The sequence below is a fragment of the Rissa tridactyla genome, chromosome 8 (genome assembly GCF_028500815.1).
Source record: "Rissa tridactyla isolate bRisTri1 chromosome 8, bRisTri1.patW.cur.20221130, whole genome shotgun sequence".
Taxonomy (NCBI): Eukaryota; Metazoa; Chordata; class Aves; order Charadriiformes; family Laridae; genus Rissa; species Rissa tridactyla.
Window position 1 is genome coordinate 16,537,355 of NC_071473.1, and position 16,847 is coordinate 16,554,201.

The window sequence follows — 16,847 nt, forward strand, 5'->3', positions numbered from 1 at the left end:
GCGGTGTGCGGCGCGCGGACCACCACGCGGCGGCAGCACGCGCGCGCGGCAGGCCCGGCCGGGGGCGGGGCTTCTGCCCCGGGGGCGGGGCTTGGGGCGGGGCTGGGGGTTGGGGCGGGGCCTCACCCCGCGGCGCCGTTGCCGCCGGGGGGGTGTCCCGCGGGGGCGCGGCGCGAGCCAGGCCCCGCCCCGTACCCTTCACCCGGCGGCAGAAGATGGCGGCGGCGCCGACCCTCGCCAGGCGGATGGCCCGCTCAGGTGCGCTCTGTGTCCCCGTGCCCGCCCCGTCCCCCCCGTGTCTCCCCCCGACGTGGTCAGGGTGCCCCATGTCCTCCTTCAATGCGTCGGGGCGTCCCCTGTGTCCTCCCACCGTGGGCCAGGGTGTCCGTCCCCACACCCTCCTTCGGTGGGCCGGGGTGTCCTCCGTGTCCCCTGCCATGGACAGTGTGTCCCCGTGTCCTCCCTGAGTGGGTCACGGTGTCTGCCCACTGTGGGCCAAGGTGTCCCCATGTCCTCTTTAAGTGCATCGGCGTGTCCCCTGTGTCCCCCCACCATGGGTTGGGGTGTCCCCACGCCCTCCCTCAGTGTGTTGGGGTGTCCCCCCACCAGGGATTGGGGTGTCCCCACATCCTCCTCCAGTGGGTCAGGGTGTCCCTGTATCCCCCCACCGTGGGTTGGAGTGCCCCATGTCCTCCCTCAGTGGGTCAGGGTGTCCCCATGTCCCCGCCCTGTCCATGCAGAGCAGTTTTGGGGAGCATACCCCACACCCGTGAGGTCTGTCCCCTGCCCAACCCCACCTGCTTCTGTTCCCCCAGGTGTGCTGCCACTCTGCCGCCAGCTGCTGGCGTGGGGCAGAGCCCCCCAGCAGCCCCCCGGCCTCCTGCTCGCCCAGTGTCGTGCCTTCAGCAACAACAAGATCATGGTGGAGCTGGATGAGAGCTCAGGTATGGCAGGTGGCACCTCTGCACTGTCACCCACACCCCGCGGGGTGCAGGCAGGGGGGTCTCTCCCATGCCCACCCCACGGCACATGGGCATGGAAAGCCACCAAAGCCCCAGATGTTCCAGCTTCAGCTGCTTAGGACCCTCAGAGAGAAGCATTTGGAGACAAGAGTCTCACCGGTCGTGGGCACTTCAGGTGGCTGGGTGCTGCTTGGGTGCCACCAGCAAACCCTTAGTTGTCACCGTGGGCGGATTTTGTGCCCTGTCCCCTGCCCATGTGTTGTCTTCTCCGCATGGTCCCTGCTTTGGGGACCTGACAGAGTGGCAGGCGTTCCTTCAGGGAGCAGCTGTTGGGGATTTCTGTGTCCCGGCTGCCAGGAATAGCTGTCACAGGGCCATATCCCCACACTGGGCAAAGGGTGCCTCTTCTTGAGGCTTCCCAGGGCCTGCCTTTGGCTGCCGGGTCCCCGGCTGCGTCCTCACTCTGTCCCCGGTCTGGGCATGGCTGCAGCGCCTGGACTAAGCAGTCGGTGAGGAGCTTTTAGGGTAGGGTAGTGCTATTTGGGAGGGTTCTGATGTCTCCGTGTTTACCACGGCACAGGCGTCGCCACGATGAAGTTCAAGAGCCCCCCGGTCAACAGCCTGAGCCTGGACTTCCTCACCGAGTTTTGCATAAGTCTGGAGAAGCTGGAGAACAACCGAGCCTGCCGGGGCGTGATCATCACATCCGTACGTGTTGTCCTGAGCTCGGGGTGTGAGTTGTGGGGCCGTTTATCAGGCATGGGTGCCATTCCCTTGCTCGTGTTTGGTCTCTTGGCTCCGTGGTCACTGGCATGGGAGGGCCAGGAGGCAGCTTTGATCAGCTCTAGAAGGAGGGGGTTCTTGGAAGGGCTGTGCACTTTCTTCCCTGCCCTTTTCTAGCGGAAAAATAGCAACCGAATGTTGCCATTTGTCATTAAAATCAAAGCTGTTTATCTGACACATCCCTTGAGATCTCTTGAACTGCCCAGAGGGAGCTGCTGGGGGAAGCCAGTGTTTGTTTTCAGCCGTGGTGTGGGTACGAGGTGGTGGATGGGAATGGGACTGGGACAGGGCAGGTTCTGTGCTGATGCACCTGTACAAGGACCCTGATAATGATAAATCGTGCTGCAAGCAAAGAGTCCCAGCCCAGCAGGCCATGGTGATGGGATGATCCAGGCTGTGGGAGCGCTGGGGACATTGTTTCAGAACCCCAAAAGACCCTGGTTTATGTCTTATTTAATTATTGCTTTCCCTTTCCTCAGGCTGCCAGGCTGAGTGCGTTAGAGGGGTCACCCCTGAGTGGTGACTCTCAGTGACGTTTGTATTTTCCCGATTCCAGGCTGTCCCCAAAATCTTCTCATCTGGCCTGGACATCACCGAGATGTGTGGGAAGAGCACAGAGCACTACGCTGAGTTCTGGAGAGCTGTGCAGGAGATGTGGCTCCGGCTGTACGGCTCCAACATGGTGACGGTCGCTGCAGTCAACGTACGTCCTTCAGATCCACCTTCCTAGTCGCCCTGCGTGGTCTGTCACTTGCTGCGACTTGTTTGCAGCGCGTGGGCAGGGACAGCCGAAAAATCAGGCTTGTCGGTGCTGAAACAAGTGCAGGGATGTATTTGTTGGGATGTCTGGGCAAAGTACCTGTCTGTCGGTTCGGCACGTCAGGGTGTGGGAAGGTATGGAAGCGTGGGATGTTGCAGGCTCCGTGTAAGCTGCAGGCACTGCTGGGGTATCGCAGCATTTCGGCTGCGGTGGAGAGCTTTGCACGGCACTCGTGTCCTGCTGATGGGGGCTGAGGCGCCCTTTGTGCAGAAAAAGCCGTACCCTGCCCCAAGAACTCTGCTGGGAGTCTGTCCTCCAGGCTGGAGGACCAGAAGAAGGGCTGTAGGTCAGTGGTAAAGCCCAGAGGGACATCGATAGCAGATGAGTGCTGGAGAAGCCGAGCAGTTGGTGTAGGAGGAGTCCAAAGGACGCCTGTCACGTGCCCACTGGCTCCTTTCTCACTGATGAGACTCGTAGGAGTTGCCTAGGGTCGCTTGCTTGGCCGTTGCACTGCTTTGTCAGAGCAGGGGAGACGAGGGACAGCCATGCAGTGCCGCAGGTGCTTGTCCTTGGCCCTGTGGGCAGTGATGCTTCGGACCCTGGGCAGTGCTGTTTGTTGTAAGCCCTTTTATCACCAGATTTTCTCCTCCAGCTGTGGTTCTTGGCCAGCAGGGAAGTGCTGTCTGAATCTCGGTGTCTGTAAATGGGTTGTTACCTGCTCAGTGTCGTCTTTTCATCTTTCAGCGCAGTGCTGCTTTGGCAGCTCACAGCTCCGTGTCTGTCCATAGACTGTCTTTGAAGGCATCTGGGTTTGAGAGTGGCTTCCCACAGGCATCCTCTGCAGGGCTAAGCAAGCACTGAGTCATAGAATCATAGAATCGTAGAATGGTTTGGGTTGGAAGGGACCTTAAAGATCATCTAGTTCCAACCCCCCTGCCAGAGCAGGGTCACCCAGAGCAGGTGGCACAGGAACGCGTCCAGGTGGGTTTGAATGTCTCCAGAGACGGAGACTCCACCACCTCTCTGGGCAGCCTGTGCCAGGGCTCTGCCACCCTCACAGGAAAGAAGTTCCTCCTCATGTTTAGGTGGAACTTCCTATGCTCAAATTTGTGCCCGTTACCTCTTGTCCTGTCACTGGGCACCACTGAAAAGGGCCCCATCCTCCTGACACCCACCCTTTCAGTATTTGTAAGCGTTGATAAGATCCCCCCTCAGTCATCTTTTTTCCAGACTAAAAAGACCCAAGTCCCTCAGCCTTTCTTCATAAGAGAGATGTTCTAGTCCCCTAATCTTCTTTGTATCCCTAATCATCTTTGTAGCCCCAACTTTATAGTTGCTTAAAGCCACATCCAACCTGGCCTTGAGTCATGGCAAAGACGGTTGCAAATGGAAGTTTTGTAGACAGAAGGTGTTACAAAGCCCCTGGACAGAATCACTTCTGTGGCATTTAGGGTTACAAACTCAAGTACAGCTAAAAACTTACATAGGGTTACAAGAAAATGCTGTATCAAATCTCTGCTGCAGGGTTTGCAACCCAAGTAACACGGATCAACTAACTAGATTACCAGGCTGGAAAATGCAAGAAGCAAAGAGCATTGAAAAATGGAAGGAGAAACCCTGGTGAACCTGTCAGAAATATTCTTTAGGGCTGTTTTGAGTCGGGTGATCAGAGACTTGGGGGACATCTGCTCTGTCACCCTGTGTCTTCCCTGCTCTGGAGGAAACGGCAAGGCTGGGGGCGCAGGGATGTTTGTAACCGTGACCTAGGCTCATTCCCTCCTTCTCTTTGCCAGGGGTCCAGCCCGGCGGGAGGCTGTCTCATTGCCTTGTCGTGTGACTACAGGATCATGGTGGAGAACCCCAAATTCAGCATCGGCCTGAACGAAGCCCAGCTGGGCATTGTGGCGCCCTTCTGGTAGGCCAGTGCCTCCCACTTCTAGTGTCAAGTGTAGATCTCTCAAAAGAATTCATCTTCAAGGAGTTTACTAATGAGTTTAACTGGCCACTGAGATGTAGTTTTGTGTGATCAGGTAGTTGCAGCTGCAGGAGACAGCACCTCATTTCTCTGTCCTATCCTGCAGGTATCTCAAAAGCATTCAGGCTGCAGAATGTCCTCGCATCCTTCACCAGCGGGGACCTTAGTTCTGACTCTGCATTCGACTCTAGTGCTGGGAGATCGCCCTACTCAGGCTCAGTCTGGGAATATTTTTTTCCCTGGATACACGCTGTGTACCTGCAAAATCCCTGAGCTGTGGAGATGTCTGAAGGTGTAGGGATGCTAATATACTAAGACACAGGCTCTTGGTTGCCCTAAGAATGTGTAAATGTGCTGTTGGAAAGGAGCTTTCACATCACAGCAGGTGGGCACAGCTGGGATGCTGTGTGCTGAGGGTAAATAGAGCAGCTCTCGTGGAGAGGAGGGGGAACTGTTGGGGTAGTACCAAAAATGGCCCCGCTCGCCTGACTTTGCCCAGCGTGGCTGAGCCCACGGCTGCTCTAAACCTGTGCCTGGGGAGCGGGACCTCTTAGCTTCGATGTCTGGGTGCAGCTGCCGCTGGGTGTATCTGTCCCTGACCGTGGCTTTTCCTTCCATCTCTTCTAGGTTTAAGGACACATTTGTGAACATTGTGGGACACCGAGTTGCTGAACGCTCCCTCCAGCTGGGCTCCCTCCACCCCGCACCGGAAGCCCACAGATTTGGCCTCGTGGACGAGCTGGTGCCAGAGGAGAAGCTCCAGGAGAAGACTGGGGCTGTTATGGCACAGTGGCTGGCCCTTCCCGGTAAGGGTGGCACCTCCAGCAGAGGAAAGGGGGATCTGATCGGGGTGGGAAGGGCAAGTACCGGGGCTGGTACCTGGGAGCTGCATTTTCCATTTAAAGGGAAGGTGTGGATTTTCCATTTAAAGGGAAGGCTCAACACAACGCTCCAGGCAACCTTGGGCTAACAGAGATGGGCTTGCCAGTGGCCCCACGTGAGAGGACACCATGCTGGGTGTGCAGGGCATGTGGCTCCAGCTCGGCTTGCCTTGCCAGCCCTGCTGAGTCAATCCAGAGGTGCCTGAGCTCTGGATACAAACTGAATCTCTGTGTCTGTCAGTGGAGGTGTTACCCTAGGAAAGCTGCCATGGAGCTGAGGGAACAGGATGGGCAAGAGTGCCTGGGTGGCTACCAGTCCGCCCTTGTGGTCTGGATCAGCTCTCGGCACTCTGCTGAGCTGAGGATGGCGATGGGGGCGTGAGGACAGACAGCAAACACAGACATCACGTGCATGTTTGGGCTGCTCCGTGACTGGCAGCGTGTGGTTCCTGGGCTTGGAGGCTCTCTGCCCGGCAGGGCTAGACCTGAGCTATCCCATCCCATGCCACCTGCATGGGAGGGGCAACTACGTATCACCCTTCGGCTGCTCTTTCTGTAGAAATCTGAATGAAACTGGGCAGAAACGGACGGGTCCCAGGACTGTCATTTTGTGCCCCAGCCTTGGAAGAGGGTCCCTAAACAGCTCTCTCTGCTGCTGTCCTGGTGTTAGAGAGACACCTCAGCCCCCAAGAGCGGGGAGCTCTCTCATGACTTCCAGGAGGCGCCATGCGGATCCTTCCCCAGAGCCAGAGCGAGTCTCTCTGGGTGAAGGTGTCTGTAGCACACAGGTGCTGGGGCGATTCGGGGTTGCCAGTGCACGGGGGGGTTGCTCATCATTTCACCGTCACGGTTAGAGCACACTGAGAGCACGCATGCAACATCTATGCGGTAGGTGTGCCGCTGCATCGCTGCATGTGGCTCTGTGTGTGTGTGAGCAGATGTGTGCTCGAGGCTTCGCTCGGCACCAGCAGCCAGTGCTGCTCCGGCAGCATCCCCGTATCCGTGTGGAATGGCACAAGCCCAGAGCCTGCTGTTGGGATGAGCTCGAGGGGACGGTGCTGCTGGCTTTTGTATTTGGCACGGGCAGACTGTCTTGCCAGAGGTTGAAGGGGTTGGGTTGAGGGACCTTAGAGCCAGAGCGGTTTCAAACAGCAGAGAATTTTGTTCGGTTACTGCTGTCCCGAGCCCAGTGGTGTGTATTGGGGTGGGAGCTGGGCTCTGGAGGGCACAAAGAGAAGGAGGTGCACAACTTTTTGCCATCTGTTCCAGTAGAACAGCTGTTTCCCCACTGAGCGGTACAGATCGTAATTTATTGTATGAGAATTTATCCAGTTCAGCTTCCAGCCCGTGGGGTTTTCTTACACCTTTCCCTGATGGTTTAAAGAGCCCTTTGGTGTGTGGTGCCTCCCCTTTGAAGGCACCTGCACATGGTGGCAATGGCTGAGAGCTGGTCGAGGGTGAGGACTGTGCGCGTTACCCATCCTCGCTCTCCTCTCCACAGACCATGCCCGTCAGCTCACCAAGTCCATGATGAGGAAGGCGGTGTTGGACCGCCTGGTAGCTCACCGGGAGGAAGACATTCAGAACTTCATCAGCTTCATCTCAAAAGAGTCCATCCAGAAGTCACTTCGCATGTACATGGAGATGCTGAAGAAGAAGAAGGGCTGAGGAGCCAGCCAGCTGGGGCCCGGTCCCAGGAGCTTCAGTGACCCTCTGAAACACTGCAGTAGCTGTAGACTTTCACAGTGAAGCCGTCTGCAGCATCAGAAGCTGGTGACGTGCTGTCTGCTCCTGTGGCCACCCCAACCACCCCTTCCCCTTAGTCCCCATAGAGTGCCTGACACCACCGCTGCCTTTCCTGAGAGCAGGGAGAGCTGCCTGCTCGGCTCCCCAAGGAACGGACAGGGAGAGGGTGGTGACACCACTGTGGCCCGAGCCCGACGGTCCTTGGATGTCCTCCTTCCTGTCCAACAGCTAATTGTGAAATGAGATTGGTCAATAAAGTCTTTGATGAGGTAGGAGATGAATGCTTCGTTCCTCAGCCTGTCTGCGGTCCTTCCTGGCTGGTGGCCTGTCCGTGGTCTCTGGTTTGTGGTGGACTGGGGGGTCTCTGCCGTGAGCCGCATGGGCTGGGGGGTCTGGGCATGGCCAGTGGCCAGCTGTGACCCTTCTCCAGACCAGGACACAGAGCAGCCCATGCACGGGACTCTTGGATGGGGCTGCGGGGAGCGCCTTCCCAGGGGTTGGTGGTGGGAGCTGGAGCTGGATTGTGGTCTGCAGCCGCAGGAGGAGCTCAAGCTGTCAGCTTCACCTCCACTGGGTAGTGGTCGCTGACTGCCAGGGCCTGGAGGAGGGCGAGAGGTGGGAAGGTGTAACGCAGGGGTTCAGCAAGCCTCAAGCCAGGGCGGCAAGGTGGCTGTGATTGCCCTGCCAAAACCTTCTGGAGGAACACACGATGCCCCCAACCCCGAGACACTCAACACACAAGGCTCCAGTTTTGGCAGAGATGCCCAGGCGTGGCCTGGGGCAGGCGCTAGCAGGGGCACATCTGCCCTCCGAGACCCCTGTGTCTCACTTGGGTGCTCTGTGCCAGCTCTGGGTGGTGGAAGATCGGCATGGATCACCCCACGCCCTGGAGTCCTGCCTGTGCTTACCTGTGAAAGGCCACAAAAAAACCCCATGTGTCTCGTCTCTTCCCCACGGGGACAGGCAGTGATCCCAGATCCCCCTTCCTGGTACCACCCCTGGGTCCCTTGTCACCCCAAGCTCCCCATTAGCCGGCTGGGGTATGATGTGTCCTGGGAGGGGGACAGTCTGGCAGGGCCATGCTGGCATCCCAGCAGGCAGGTGCTGGGAATGGATGCACATGCCGGGGATGGATGCACGTGCTGTGGCCGGAGCCAGCTCAGGCTGCTGCTGGAGCTGCTTCAACTCCATTTTTGAGCTGATATTTAAAAATGCGGCCGCTATGTGGCTGCACCAGGCTGCCGGATCCTGAACAGACGTCGGCAGCCCCGCAGCCAGCATTGGTGCCTGTCTGAGGCCCACATTTGCCAGCCCAGCTCACCTCCTCCTGCTCCAGCTGGAAAGCGCGCTGGAAATTGTAGATGGCAGCCGAATTTGGCACGACGCTCCTCTTCAGCTTGGCGCCGCACACCACAATCCTGCCAGGGAGACGCAGGCGGTGGGTCCCGCTCCTGCCCCTGCTCTCGGCCGCCAGTGGTTTGGGACGGGCAGGGGGGTGCCGGGGAGGGGGACGGTGGTGCTGTGGTGGCACTTACCTGTCATAGGTGCAGTCTGACTTCCCCACCGTGGTGTCAGTGCCATCGGGGATCAGCCACTTGAAGACTTCACTGGTGCGCAGGCGGATGGACGACCAGTCGCTCGGCTGGACATAGGAGCAGTCAGCGTTGAAGTCCCCCAGGAATATGATGTTCTGCGGAGGAGAGATGGGGGGGGCTCATGGCAGCTGGGAAATGGGTCTGTCCCCAACATCAGCCCTCCCATGGGGGCCCTGGGTGCTGGGACACCCCCATGGCAGGGGATGGGGCAGGACCAGCGTCCCCATCCCACCACCCGTACGCCAACCACACTCGCCTTGGAGCAGGGACCCAGTGTGTGTTGAATGGTCCCTGGAGCTCAGTGCCCACCCCCAGTGTCACCCCCTGGTGCCGGTGGCACTCACATCAGTCCCCCACTTGTTGATGATGGCCAGGTAGACATCGTAGAGCGCGTCGATCTCGGCGACGGCATCGTGCGGGGCAGAGTGCAGCGGCACCAGCACAAACTCCTCCACCTCTGCCAGGGAAGAGAGATATCAGCCCTGCGGCCACCTCGTGCCACCACCCGGGGCCACCCATCCCCCTGCTTACTGGTTTGGGGCGCTGAGACCCTCAGGATGAACGGCTCCCGGCTGAAGACATCCTGGGGGTCCTCATATTGGTAGGTGTCCACCACGGACACGATGTCTGTCCTGTGGGACCAAAGGGGACAGTGACCCTAGGGCTCAGCATGGCCCCTGCACCCCCTCCATGGCATCGGTGGCCCTACGGTGCCACAGGACAGGCAGCAGCACACCCAGTCCTGTTACCTGTAGATGAAGAGGTACATCTCCTTGTAGTTGTCCCGTCCCAGGGGGCCGCTGATCTCGTAGTCATACGGGGATGTGGACACGCTGTGGAGATGCAAAGGCAGGACAGTGACATGGCTGGCATGGTCCTGGGGTGGCCCTGGCATGGCCAGGGGCTGGGTGGTCGTGGGGTCAGCACTGGCTGGTCCTGCTCTGCTGTCCCCATGGGCCACCGTGCCCCGGCCATGGTGGGACATGGGGTGTAGTGGCTCCGAGTCACCCTGCTGTCCCCACCAAGCCAGGGTGGCTCCTCAGGCACGGCCGGCCCTGGGCAGGATGTGGGGTGGCTCCTGCCACCCCTTTCTCTGCAGGGACGCTCCCCACCTTCATTTGCAGCAAAGCTAAATTAGGTTAATGAGCAGCCTGGGGCCCTGCGGAGCCTGGCGTCACCCATCCTGCCCTGGCTGCTTTGTGGCCGTGCTGGAGGGGACACCGAAGGGGCAAGGACACAGGCTGGGCGTACCTGGTGAGGAGCACTCACCGCCTTTCAACAAGGCAGCGTCGGCGCCTGCCTGGCCCCAGCCCCACACTTTTCTCTTATTCCAAAACCAAACACTCTGCTGATGGTTTTTTTTTTTTCCTTTTTGCCTTCTGTTGCTTGGAAGCTTGGCCTTCCCTGCCCCATGCTGGCACCTCAGCCCTGGAGCTCTTGCTCCCGGACCCGCTCATACCTGTTGAGCTGCTCCATGAGCTGGGTGACGGCGCTGAGGTCGGAGTCACGCACCTCCTGGACCAGCACCACATCATAGCGGCGCAGGATCTGTGGGGCCAAGAGGGACGGTGACGGCTCGGGGCCACCCTCTCCTCTCCCACCCATCTCCCAAACGGGCACCCTGATGCGGTGGTGGGTGCAGCATCATGGGGACCTGCGTGTCCCTTGGCGCCGGGGCAGACATCCCCGCCTGGCACCCCACCTTGGTCCCCACCAAACCTTCATCCACCCAGGGCATCCCTGCACCAGGATACCATCCCACCCATGGCCACATCCCTGCGTGGCACAGGAGCCACGTTTTGGGTCCACCTCAGTGCACAGCCCGTCCCCGGCTACACTCACGCTGACAATGATGCCCGCCACTCCCTCATCGGACATCTTGGTGTCACCAAACGCCTGGATGTTGAAGGCACCGACGTGCAGCGTGGCCGTGGCCGGGCACAGGAGAGTGGTAGTCAACAGGGCCAGTGCCAGCGCCATGGTCCCCATGCTGCTGGAAGTGATGCTGAGCCACAGGGATGCAGCAATGGGAGCCAAACTTGGAAAACTGCTTTGGATTTGGGGATAGAGCGAAAAAAAATCCATGTCAGTCCTTCCTAAGTCTTGGTGTGTAACAGTGTTCCGTGGTGGGCACCACCTGGAGCAGCCTGCAGAGCTGGCATGGTCTGTCTGCCAGCTTGCCAGTCCCTGGGGAAGCTAAATCCCATCCTGCCATAGTGAATCTGCCCGGCATCACCTGGGATCACCCAACTCCGCTCCCTGCTGGGGTATCTCCATTGTCCACCACCCCCAGCCACCGCCACCAGCACCACAGGCTGTTCCACGTCCTTAAACTTGGTCACAGCACCCATTGTCAGGGTAAGGGAACAACATCCCAGCTCATCCCAGCTCATCCCAGTCCCTCCCAGTTTGCGGCTGAAGGTGCCGAGCCCCAATCCATCCTTACCTTGCTGAGCGCACAGCACCTCTGCCCTCCCGGCAGCAGGACGGGCAGCTTTATTCCCAGCGGAGGTTCCGGCAAAGCTGGATGAGTCGGACACCCCCGGGGGAGTTTTGACACGGCTTTGGGTTCCTTCCGACATTGGGAAACCAAAACCACACGGGGCAGCAGGGTGGGGCAAGCACAGCCGCCCCTGTGCCGACACCAAGGGCGCCGGGGAGGTGCGGCGATGCCAGGGCATCCCAGCAGGGCTGGGGGGGCACATGGGACTCGGGGTCCTGCAGCCGGGATGGTCCCATGGGTCGCAGCGCAGGGCACGGCAGCCAGGCAGGCAGTGCAGGGCGGATGGCCTTAACGTGGGTGATTCAGATGGTGTAATTAGAAGGGAGAGAAGTAAATGGAGGGGTGTCTGGGTCAGGCAGGCTGAGCACCTCCGGCCTCGGCAAGAGGGGGTGGCTGCAAACCCCCGCAGCAGCCCCAGTGGTCACCCAGAGCAGCCCCAGTTGTCACTTAAAGTGGCCCCAATGGTGACCCAGAGCAGCCCCAGGGGAGCTAGCATTCCCTGTGCCGGCACACGGCATCGCCCCGGCACACACCGTCACCCCAGTACACGGCATCACCCCAGCAAGGGAGCAGGCAGCTTTGCTGGGGTGCCGGTGGGGGGCGGGGGCAGGGAGGCGACGGCTGCTCATGCCGGGGCTTGCCAGGTTCTCATGTGCACCACGGGGTTTTGCATCCTCACGCCCAGTCATGGGATGAGTCCGGTGTCCCCCAGTGCTGTGCCGGCACCGAAAGCCCCCCCAGGGAGGCACCGAACCCCCCGGGAGCTGACTCACCTCCTCCGCCTCCCCCCACCCTCACCGTCAACGCCCCGTCAGCCACCCCGCAGCCAGGCAGGATCCTGTAGGATGCGGCTCCCAAACCGGTGGAGGAGCATCCTGAGACCGGGCAAGGGGGCTGAATCCTGCCCGGAGCATCCCGATCCCTTCCAGGTGTCCCTGCTTTTGCCACTGGCAGCTCAGAGGGGAATAGTGTTTGCCACCCAGGGCTCTTGATGGCAAGGGGGACCCTTGGCCCTGGGGGATCTCCCTGGCTCCAGCCCTGGTGGGGCTGCCCCTGGCAGGGTGACAGGGGGCTCGGGTGCGGGGGGCTGCTGGGGGGGCTCCTGGGGGGGGCTGAAGGGATCCTCCCTCCAGAGCTGCAAGGGCTGGAAAAGGCTCATTTTTTAATGGAAGCAGAGAGCATCCCACTCCCACAAGACACCGAATCACGGCTCCTTGCAGAGGTGGTGGGCAGCTTGGCTGGCACTGGTGGCGCGTGGGCTCCCACGAGGGATGCAGGTGCATGCCGGGGCATCCCGGTAGCCACCAGCGCGGGGACGGGCTCAGCGGGCTTTCAGGGTCACCTCCACTGGGAAATGGTCGCTGACGGCCAAAGCCTGGGTGCAAGGGGAAAGCAGAGAGGGGGCTGAGCTCGTCAGGACCCACCACCCCTCCCATGGCTGGCTGGGACCCAGATGCTCCTCTCCAACCCCAAAATTTAGACCAGACCCCAAAATGCTTAGCATGGGGTGGTTCCATCGGAGTGGGGGTTGGGGTCAGGCCACGCTTGGGTGTGCCCTGGGGAGCAGGGACCCCACCCATGCTCCTGGGAGGTGTGGTGGTCTGGATCCCGGTGCCGGTGGTCTTGCGTGTCCCGACCCCTCACTCACATCCTCGCTCTGGAGGTGGAAAGTCTTCTGGAAGTTGTTGACGGTGGCGGAGCCGGGTTCGATGTCCTGGCGCAGAGCGGTGCCGCAGGCGACGATGCTACCGGGGCATCACGGGGGTGTTAGCGCCCGCCGGCCTCCCCCCCGCCAGCCCCCATGCCACCGCCGTGGCACCCACCGGTCGTAGGCGCAGTCGGTGTCGGCGACGGTGGTGTCAGCGCTGTCGGGGATGAGCCACTCGCAGGCGTCGAGGGAGCGCAGGCGGATGGATGGCCACTGAGCGCTGGTCACGTAGGAGCAGTCGGCGTTGAAGTCACCCAGGAGGAGGATATTCTGCAGGGCAATGCTCTGTGTCCCTACCCACGGACCTTACAGGTCAGCAAGGGGTCCCTAAACTCATGCTGAACCCTCCTTGGGTCTCCCCAGAACAGGAGGACAAGCCCCCAGTAATGGCAGCGGAGCCGCCTGGCAGCTCCCTGCATGGGCATTGCCAGGGTGGTACCTGCTCCGATGTGTACGAGCGGTCTCCCGTGGGACATGTCCACCCCAGGATGGCCACCAGGATGTGCGGTGGCCATACCCCAGCCTGCCCGGCTACCCCAGGGAGGAGCCGTGCTCCCTGCCAACGCTTACGTTAGTCGCCCACTTGTTGACGACATCGGTGTAGACGTCGTAGAGTGCATCGATCTCATCCGCCGCACTGCTGGGCTCAGCGTGCAGGGGCACCATCACAAACTCCTCCACCTCTGCCGGACAGATGGCCGTCAGCCCCCAGCTCGGGTGCACCACCTGGGAAGGGAGCGGGAACCCCAGGAGGACCACCCCGGGCCAAGTCCCAGCTACTGGCAGGGAAAAGCTGCCGAAGGGAAGGGGTGCACTGGCCTTTTGTGCTCTGCCTGTCCTCCAGGTTGGGATTTCCAGTGGGGAGCTGTGTCCCTCCGCATATAGTTTGGGGTTTGCTTCTTGTTCCCCATCAGTTTTTCCAAGCCAACATGGTTTTGGGAAGGAGATTGGGGTGGAAGAGAGATGGGAGAGTGTGTCTGCCCTGGGGAGGTTCTTGGGAGGTGGAGGTGGTGGCACAGGGTAGAAGATGGCACAAGATGGGAAATGGGACATGATGGGAGATGGCGCAAGATGGGAGATGGGACATGATGGGAGAAGACAGGTGATGGGAGATGGCAGACAATGGGGAATGGCACATGATGGGAGATGGTACATGAGGGGAGATGGTACATGATGAGAGATGGCATGCGATGGGAGTTGGCACCCAACTGGAGGAAGCATATGGCACAAGATGGGAGGTAGCGGGCACTGGGATGTGGGACATGATGGGAAACAACTGGAGATGTGAGATGGCACGAAACTGGAGAGAACACATAGTGGAAGATGACAGGGGATGGAAGGTGGTGGGAGATGGCACATTGTGGGAAACAGCAGGCAGTGCCAGCCATGCTGGGCAGGTACCCAGGACCCCTGGGCACCCATGGGTGGGAGAAGGCCCAAAAGCAGTGAAGGACCATGGTGGGGCCCCTGAGCTGGGCTCCAGGGTGTAATCCCCCCTCCTGGCAGGCACAGCTCTGGGCTCAGCCCCATGCGGAGAGGACCCCATGCCAGGTCCAGGCAGCCCCCAACACTGGCTCTGCTCACGCGTGGTGGGCGAGGAGAACCTCACGATGAAGGGCTCCCTGCTGAAGGTATCGGTCCCGCAGGACTCACAGCCATCGTCGTAGTAGTAGCTTCCCAGCACGGAAACCATGTCTGACCTGAGGGAGGAGAGCGGGGTGGCCCCCAGCACCACTCCTGCCGCAGCCAGGGCCCCCAAAGGTACCCACCACACTTTGGGGGCTGCTGGGGGGGACAGCGGGTGACACAGGGGTCACCGGGCCCTGGCGGCATCGCTTACCTGTAGATGAAGAGGTACTGCTCCTTGTAGCTGGCGCGACCCAGGGGCTTGCTGACCAAAAAGCTGTATGGGTGTGGGGATGCACTGGGGACAAGATGTGGAGGGTGTGAGAAGTCTCCTGGTGTCCCGTAGCACCCATTGGGCTCTCTCCGGCCAAGCTGGAGATGTTCTGGCACGGCAAGATGCCATCTGGGACCTTCCCCAGCATCCCATTTGCAGGCACTCCCCACCCTGGGCCATTGGGGTCACCTGTTGAGCTGGTTCATGAGCTTCTTCACGCCGCTCAGGTCAGCGTCCCGGACCTCCTGCACCAAGGTGATGTCATACCCCGACAGGATCTGGGGGGACAAGCTCAGAGCTGCTCGCCCTTGGCCAGGAGCTGCTCATGGTGGCACCCGTGGGTGCCTGGGCTGGTCTGTGAAGGCTCTCAGGCTAGCAATGGGAGGGCAGCAGGGATCCCAGAGCCAGGGAGGGAGCTCCTCTGCTGGTGTCCTCTGACTTGGAAGAACCATGGTGTGACACAGTGCCCTCTAACACCCGTCCATCTACCACCCACCATCCCAGCAGCTCCTCGCTCGCAGGCTGCTCTGAGTGAGGACTCTGGGCAGCACCAAGCATCGCCCATCCTTGTTTGGGGACCAGCAAGAATGGAGATGGTCCAAGGTTGGAGATGGTGATGAAGGAAGAGCAGATGGGTGTATGGATGAAGGTTTGGACAGATGGATGGAGGTGTTGATGGATGGAGGTGTGGATGGACAGATGGACGGAGGCATAGGTGGATGGATGGAGGGGTTTGGACAGGTGGATTGATGGGTGGGTAGATACACGGATGGACACACAGATGGATGGATGCCTGCAGAAAGCCGATGTCCAACTAACTGCCCCAAGCTGGCTGCAACCCAAAGACCAGAGACGGCTCCTCTCCCCCCAGCACTCACAGAGACAATGATATTTGCGATAGTCTTGTTGGACATCTTGCTGTCCCCAAATGTCTTGATGTTGAAGGCGCTGATCTTCAGCGCAATGGCCGCATGCAGCAGGAGAGCTGCCACCAGCAGCGACAGCACCAGCTTCGAGGATGCCATCGTGCCTGCAGAGGGGCAGGGATGGGCTCAGCCCTCCTGGCCAGGAGGGGGATTTGGCACAGATGATGGGGGTGACCAGGGTATTCCCACTGGCCATACTGGTTTCACTGGGAGGCGTCTGTTTTCCAGTGAACCACGAGGACCAAGGGATGGTGGACCCCCATCCAGCCATCTGGCTCCTCCTCACGTGGGAGGTCATCCTGCCTGTCCCTCCTGGAGGGAGGCCAGACCACCCGCAAGGCTGGAGCGGATAATTCACTGGCAAAGGAGAAAATGTCACTTCTTGGTGACACAGAGCAGTCACTTCCTCATTCACCGCACTCAACCAGACACCTCTCCTGGCCCAGGATGGGTGGCAGTGGCCAGGGGACGACAGCATCCCTCGGCTTGTGCCTCTCCCACCCCTCATTGGGTCTGTGCTGGAGACCCAAAAGACCCTAGAGCAGCCACACTGGGACAGAGCAAGGGATGGATCCCCCCGCAACACCTCTCCCCACCTCCTTCCCTGCCTGAAGCATCCTCTCCTGGGGTATCCTGCCACCCCTGGCCCCCCCTGCCCCATCCTCACTGAGGCTGGAGTCCCCGGAGACCCCCCCGCCGAGGCAGCGCGGTGGCTCCCACCCACAGGGAAAGGAATTTGGGAAATATTTCCCATGGCGCTCAGCTCCCCGGGGTAATATTTCACCAGCGGATGGGATCTGAGCCCTGCCCAAGTCCAGGCACCCTGAGCGGGCTGCGGGGGCCGGCAAACACCCTGGCTTTCGGCACCCCCGCAAGCCTTGCTGCCCCTGGGCTCGCTTTTTTGTCTGGAGCAGCTGCTCTACTTAAATCCTCACATTTCCCGACTTGCATCCTCCCTACGGCTGCGAACCCTACCATCCGTAAGGCCGCGGTCCCTGCATTTGGTAACACAACGATTTGGCAACGCCACGATTTGGCAACGCCACGATTTGGCAACGCCACGATTTGGTAATGCTACGATTTGGCCACAAACTGCCCAAAGCGCCAC

General features: G+C 60.2%; 3 protein-coding genes across 3 annotated transcripts; 1 reads left to right on the plus strand and 2 right to left on the minus strand.

The window, feature by feature from the left end:
* The first annotated feature begins 119 nt into the window (after window positions 1-119).
* ECI1 (enoyl-CoA delta isomerase 1) lies at window positions 120-7,382 on the plus strand. Its single transcript, XM_054212770.1, has 7 exons — window positions 120-258; window positions 816-944; window positions 1,543-1,670; window positions 2,302-2,448; window positions 4,299-4,420; window positions 5,108-5,286; window positions 6,863-7,382. The coding sequence occupies exons 1-7, from the start codon at window positions 216-218 to the stop codon at window positions 7,027-7,029; spliced, it is 915 nt and encodes a 304-aa protein (XP_054068745.1). The 5' UTR covers window positions 120-215; the 3' UTR covers window positions 7,030-7,382.
* A 95-nt stretch (window positions 7,383-7,477) lies between these two features.
* On the minus strand, window positions 7,478-11,173 carry LOC128914140 (deoxyribonuclease-1-like 2). The gene is given in 9 exon segments (XM_054212771.1): window positions 7,478-7,705; window positions 8,429-8,525; window positions 8,643-8,797; window positions 9,047-9,165; window positions 9,168-9,334; window positions 9,452-9,535; window positions 10,162-10,250; window positions 10,545-10,752; window positions 11,149-11,173. Coding segments are annotated over 8 exon segments (909 nt in total). The 5' UTR covers window positions 10,692-10,752; window positions 11,149-11,173; the 3' UTR covers window positions 7,478-7,654.
* A 1,353-nt stretch (window positions 11,174-12,526) lies between these two features.
* On the minus strand, window positions 12,527-15,838 carry LOC128914141 (deoxyribonuclease-1-like). Its single transcript, XM_054212772.1, has 8 exons — window positions 15,692-15,838; window positions 15,003-15,091; window positions 14,754-14,837; window positions 14,498-14,613; window positions 13,484-13,596; window positions 13,029-13,183; window positions 12,854-12,950; window positions 12,527-12,580 (listed from the first exon to the last, which is right to left on the minus strand). Exons 1-8 carry the CDS (start codon window positions 15,836-15,838, stop codon window positions 12,527-12,529), a joined length of 855 nt encoding a protein of 284 aa, XP_054068747.1.
* Window positions 15,839-16,847: the final 1,009 nt, after the last annotated feature.

Excerpts from the sequence above, each read along its gene's own strand:
- LOC128914141 (XM_054212772.1), bottom strand. The coding sequence starts at position 15,838 with ATGGCATCCTCGAAGCTGGTGCTGTCGCTGCTGGTGGCAGCTCTCCTG. Across the intron at positions 14,614-14,753 it reads CAGTACCTCTTCATCTACAG|GTCAGACATGGTTTCCGTGC; the intron begins GTAAGCGATGCC and ends CTCCTCCCTCAG. Across the intron at positions 12,951-13,028 it reads ACCGACTGCGCCTACGACCG|CATCGTCGCCTGCGGCACCG; the intron begins GTGGGTGCCACG and ends ATGCCCCGGTAG.
- ECI1 (XM_054212770.1), top strand. The coding sequence starts at position 216 with ATGGCGGCGGCGCCGACCCTCGCCAGGCGGATGGCCCGCTCAG. Across the intron at positions 259-815 it reads CAGGCGGATGGCCCGCTCAG|GTGTGCTGCCACTCTGCCGC; the intron begins GTGCGCTCTGTG and ends CTGTTCCCCCAG. Across the intron at positions 5,287-6,862 it reads ACAGTGGCTGGCCCTTCCCG|ACCATGCCCGTCAGCTCACC; the intron begins GTAAGGGTGGCA and ends TCCTCTCCACAG.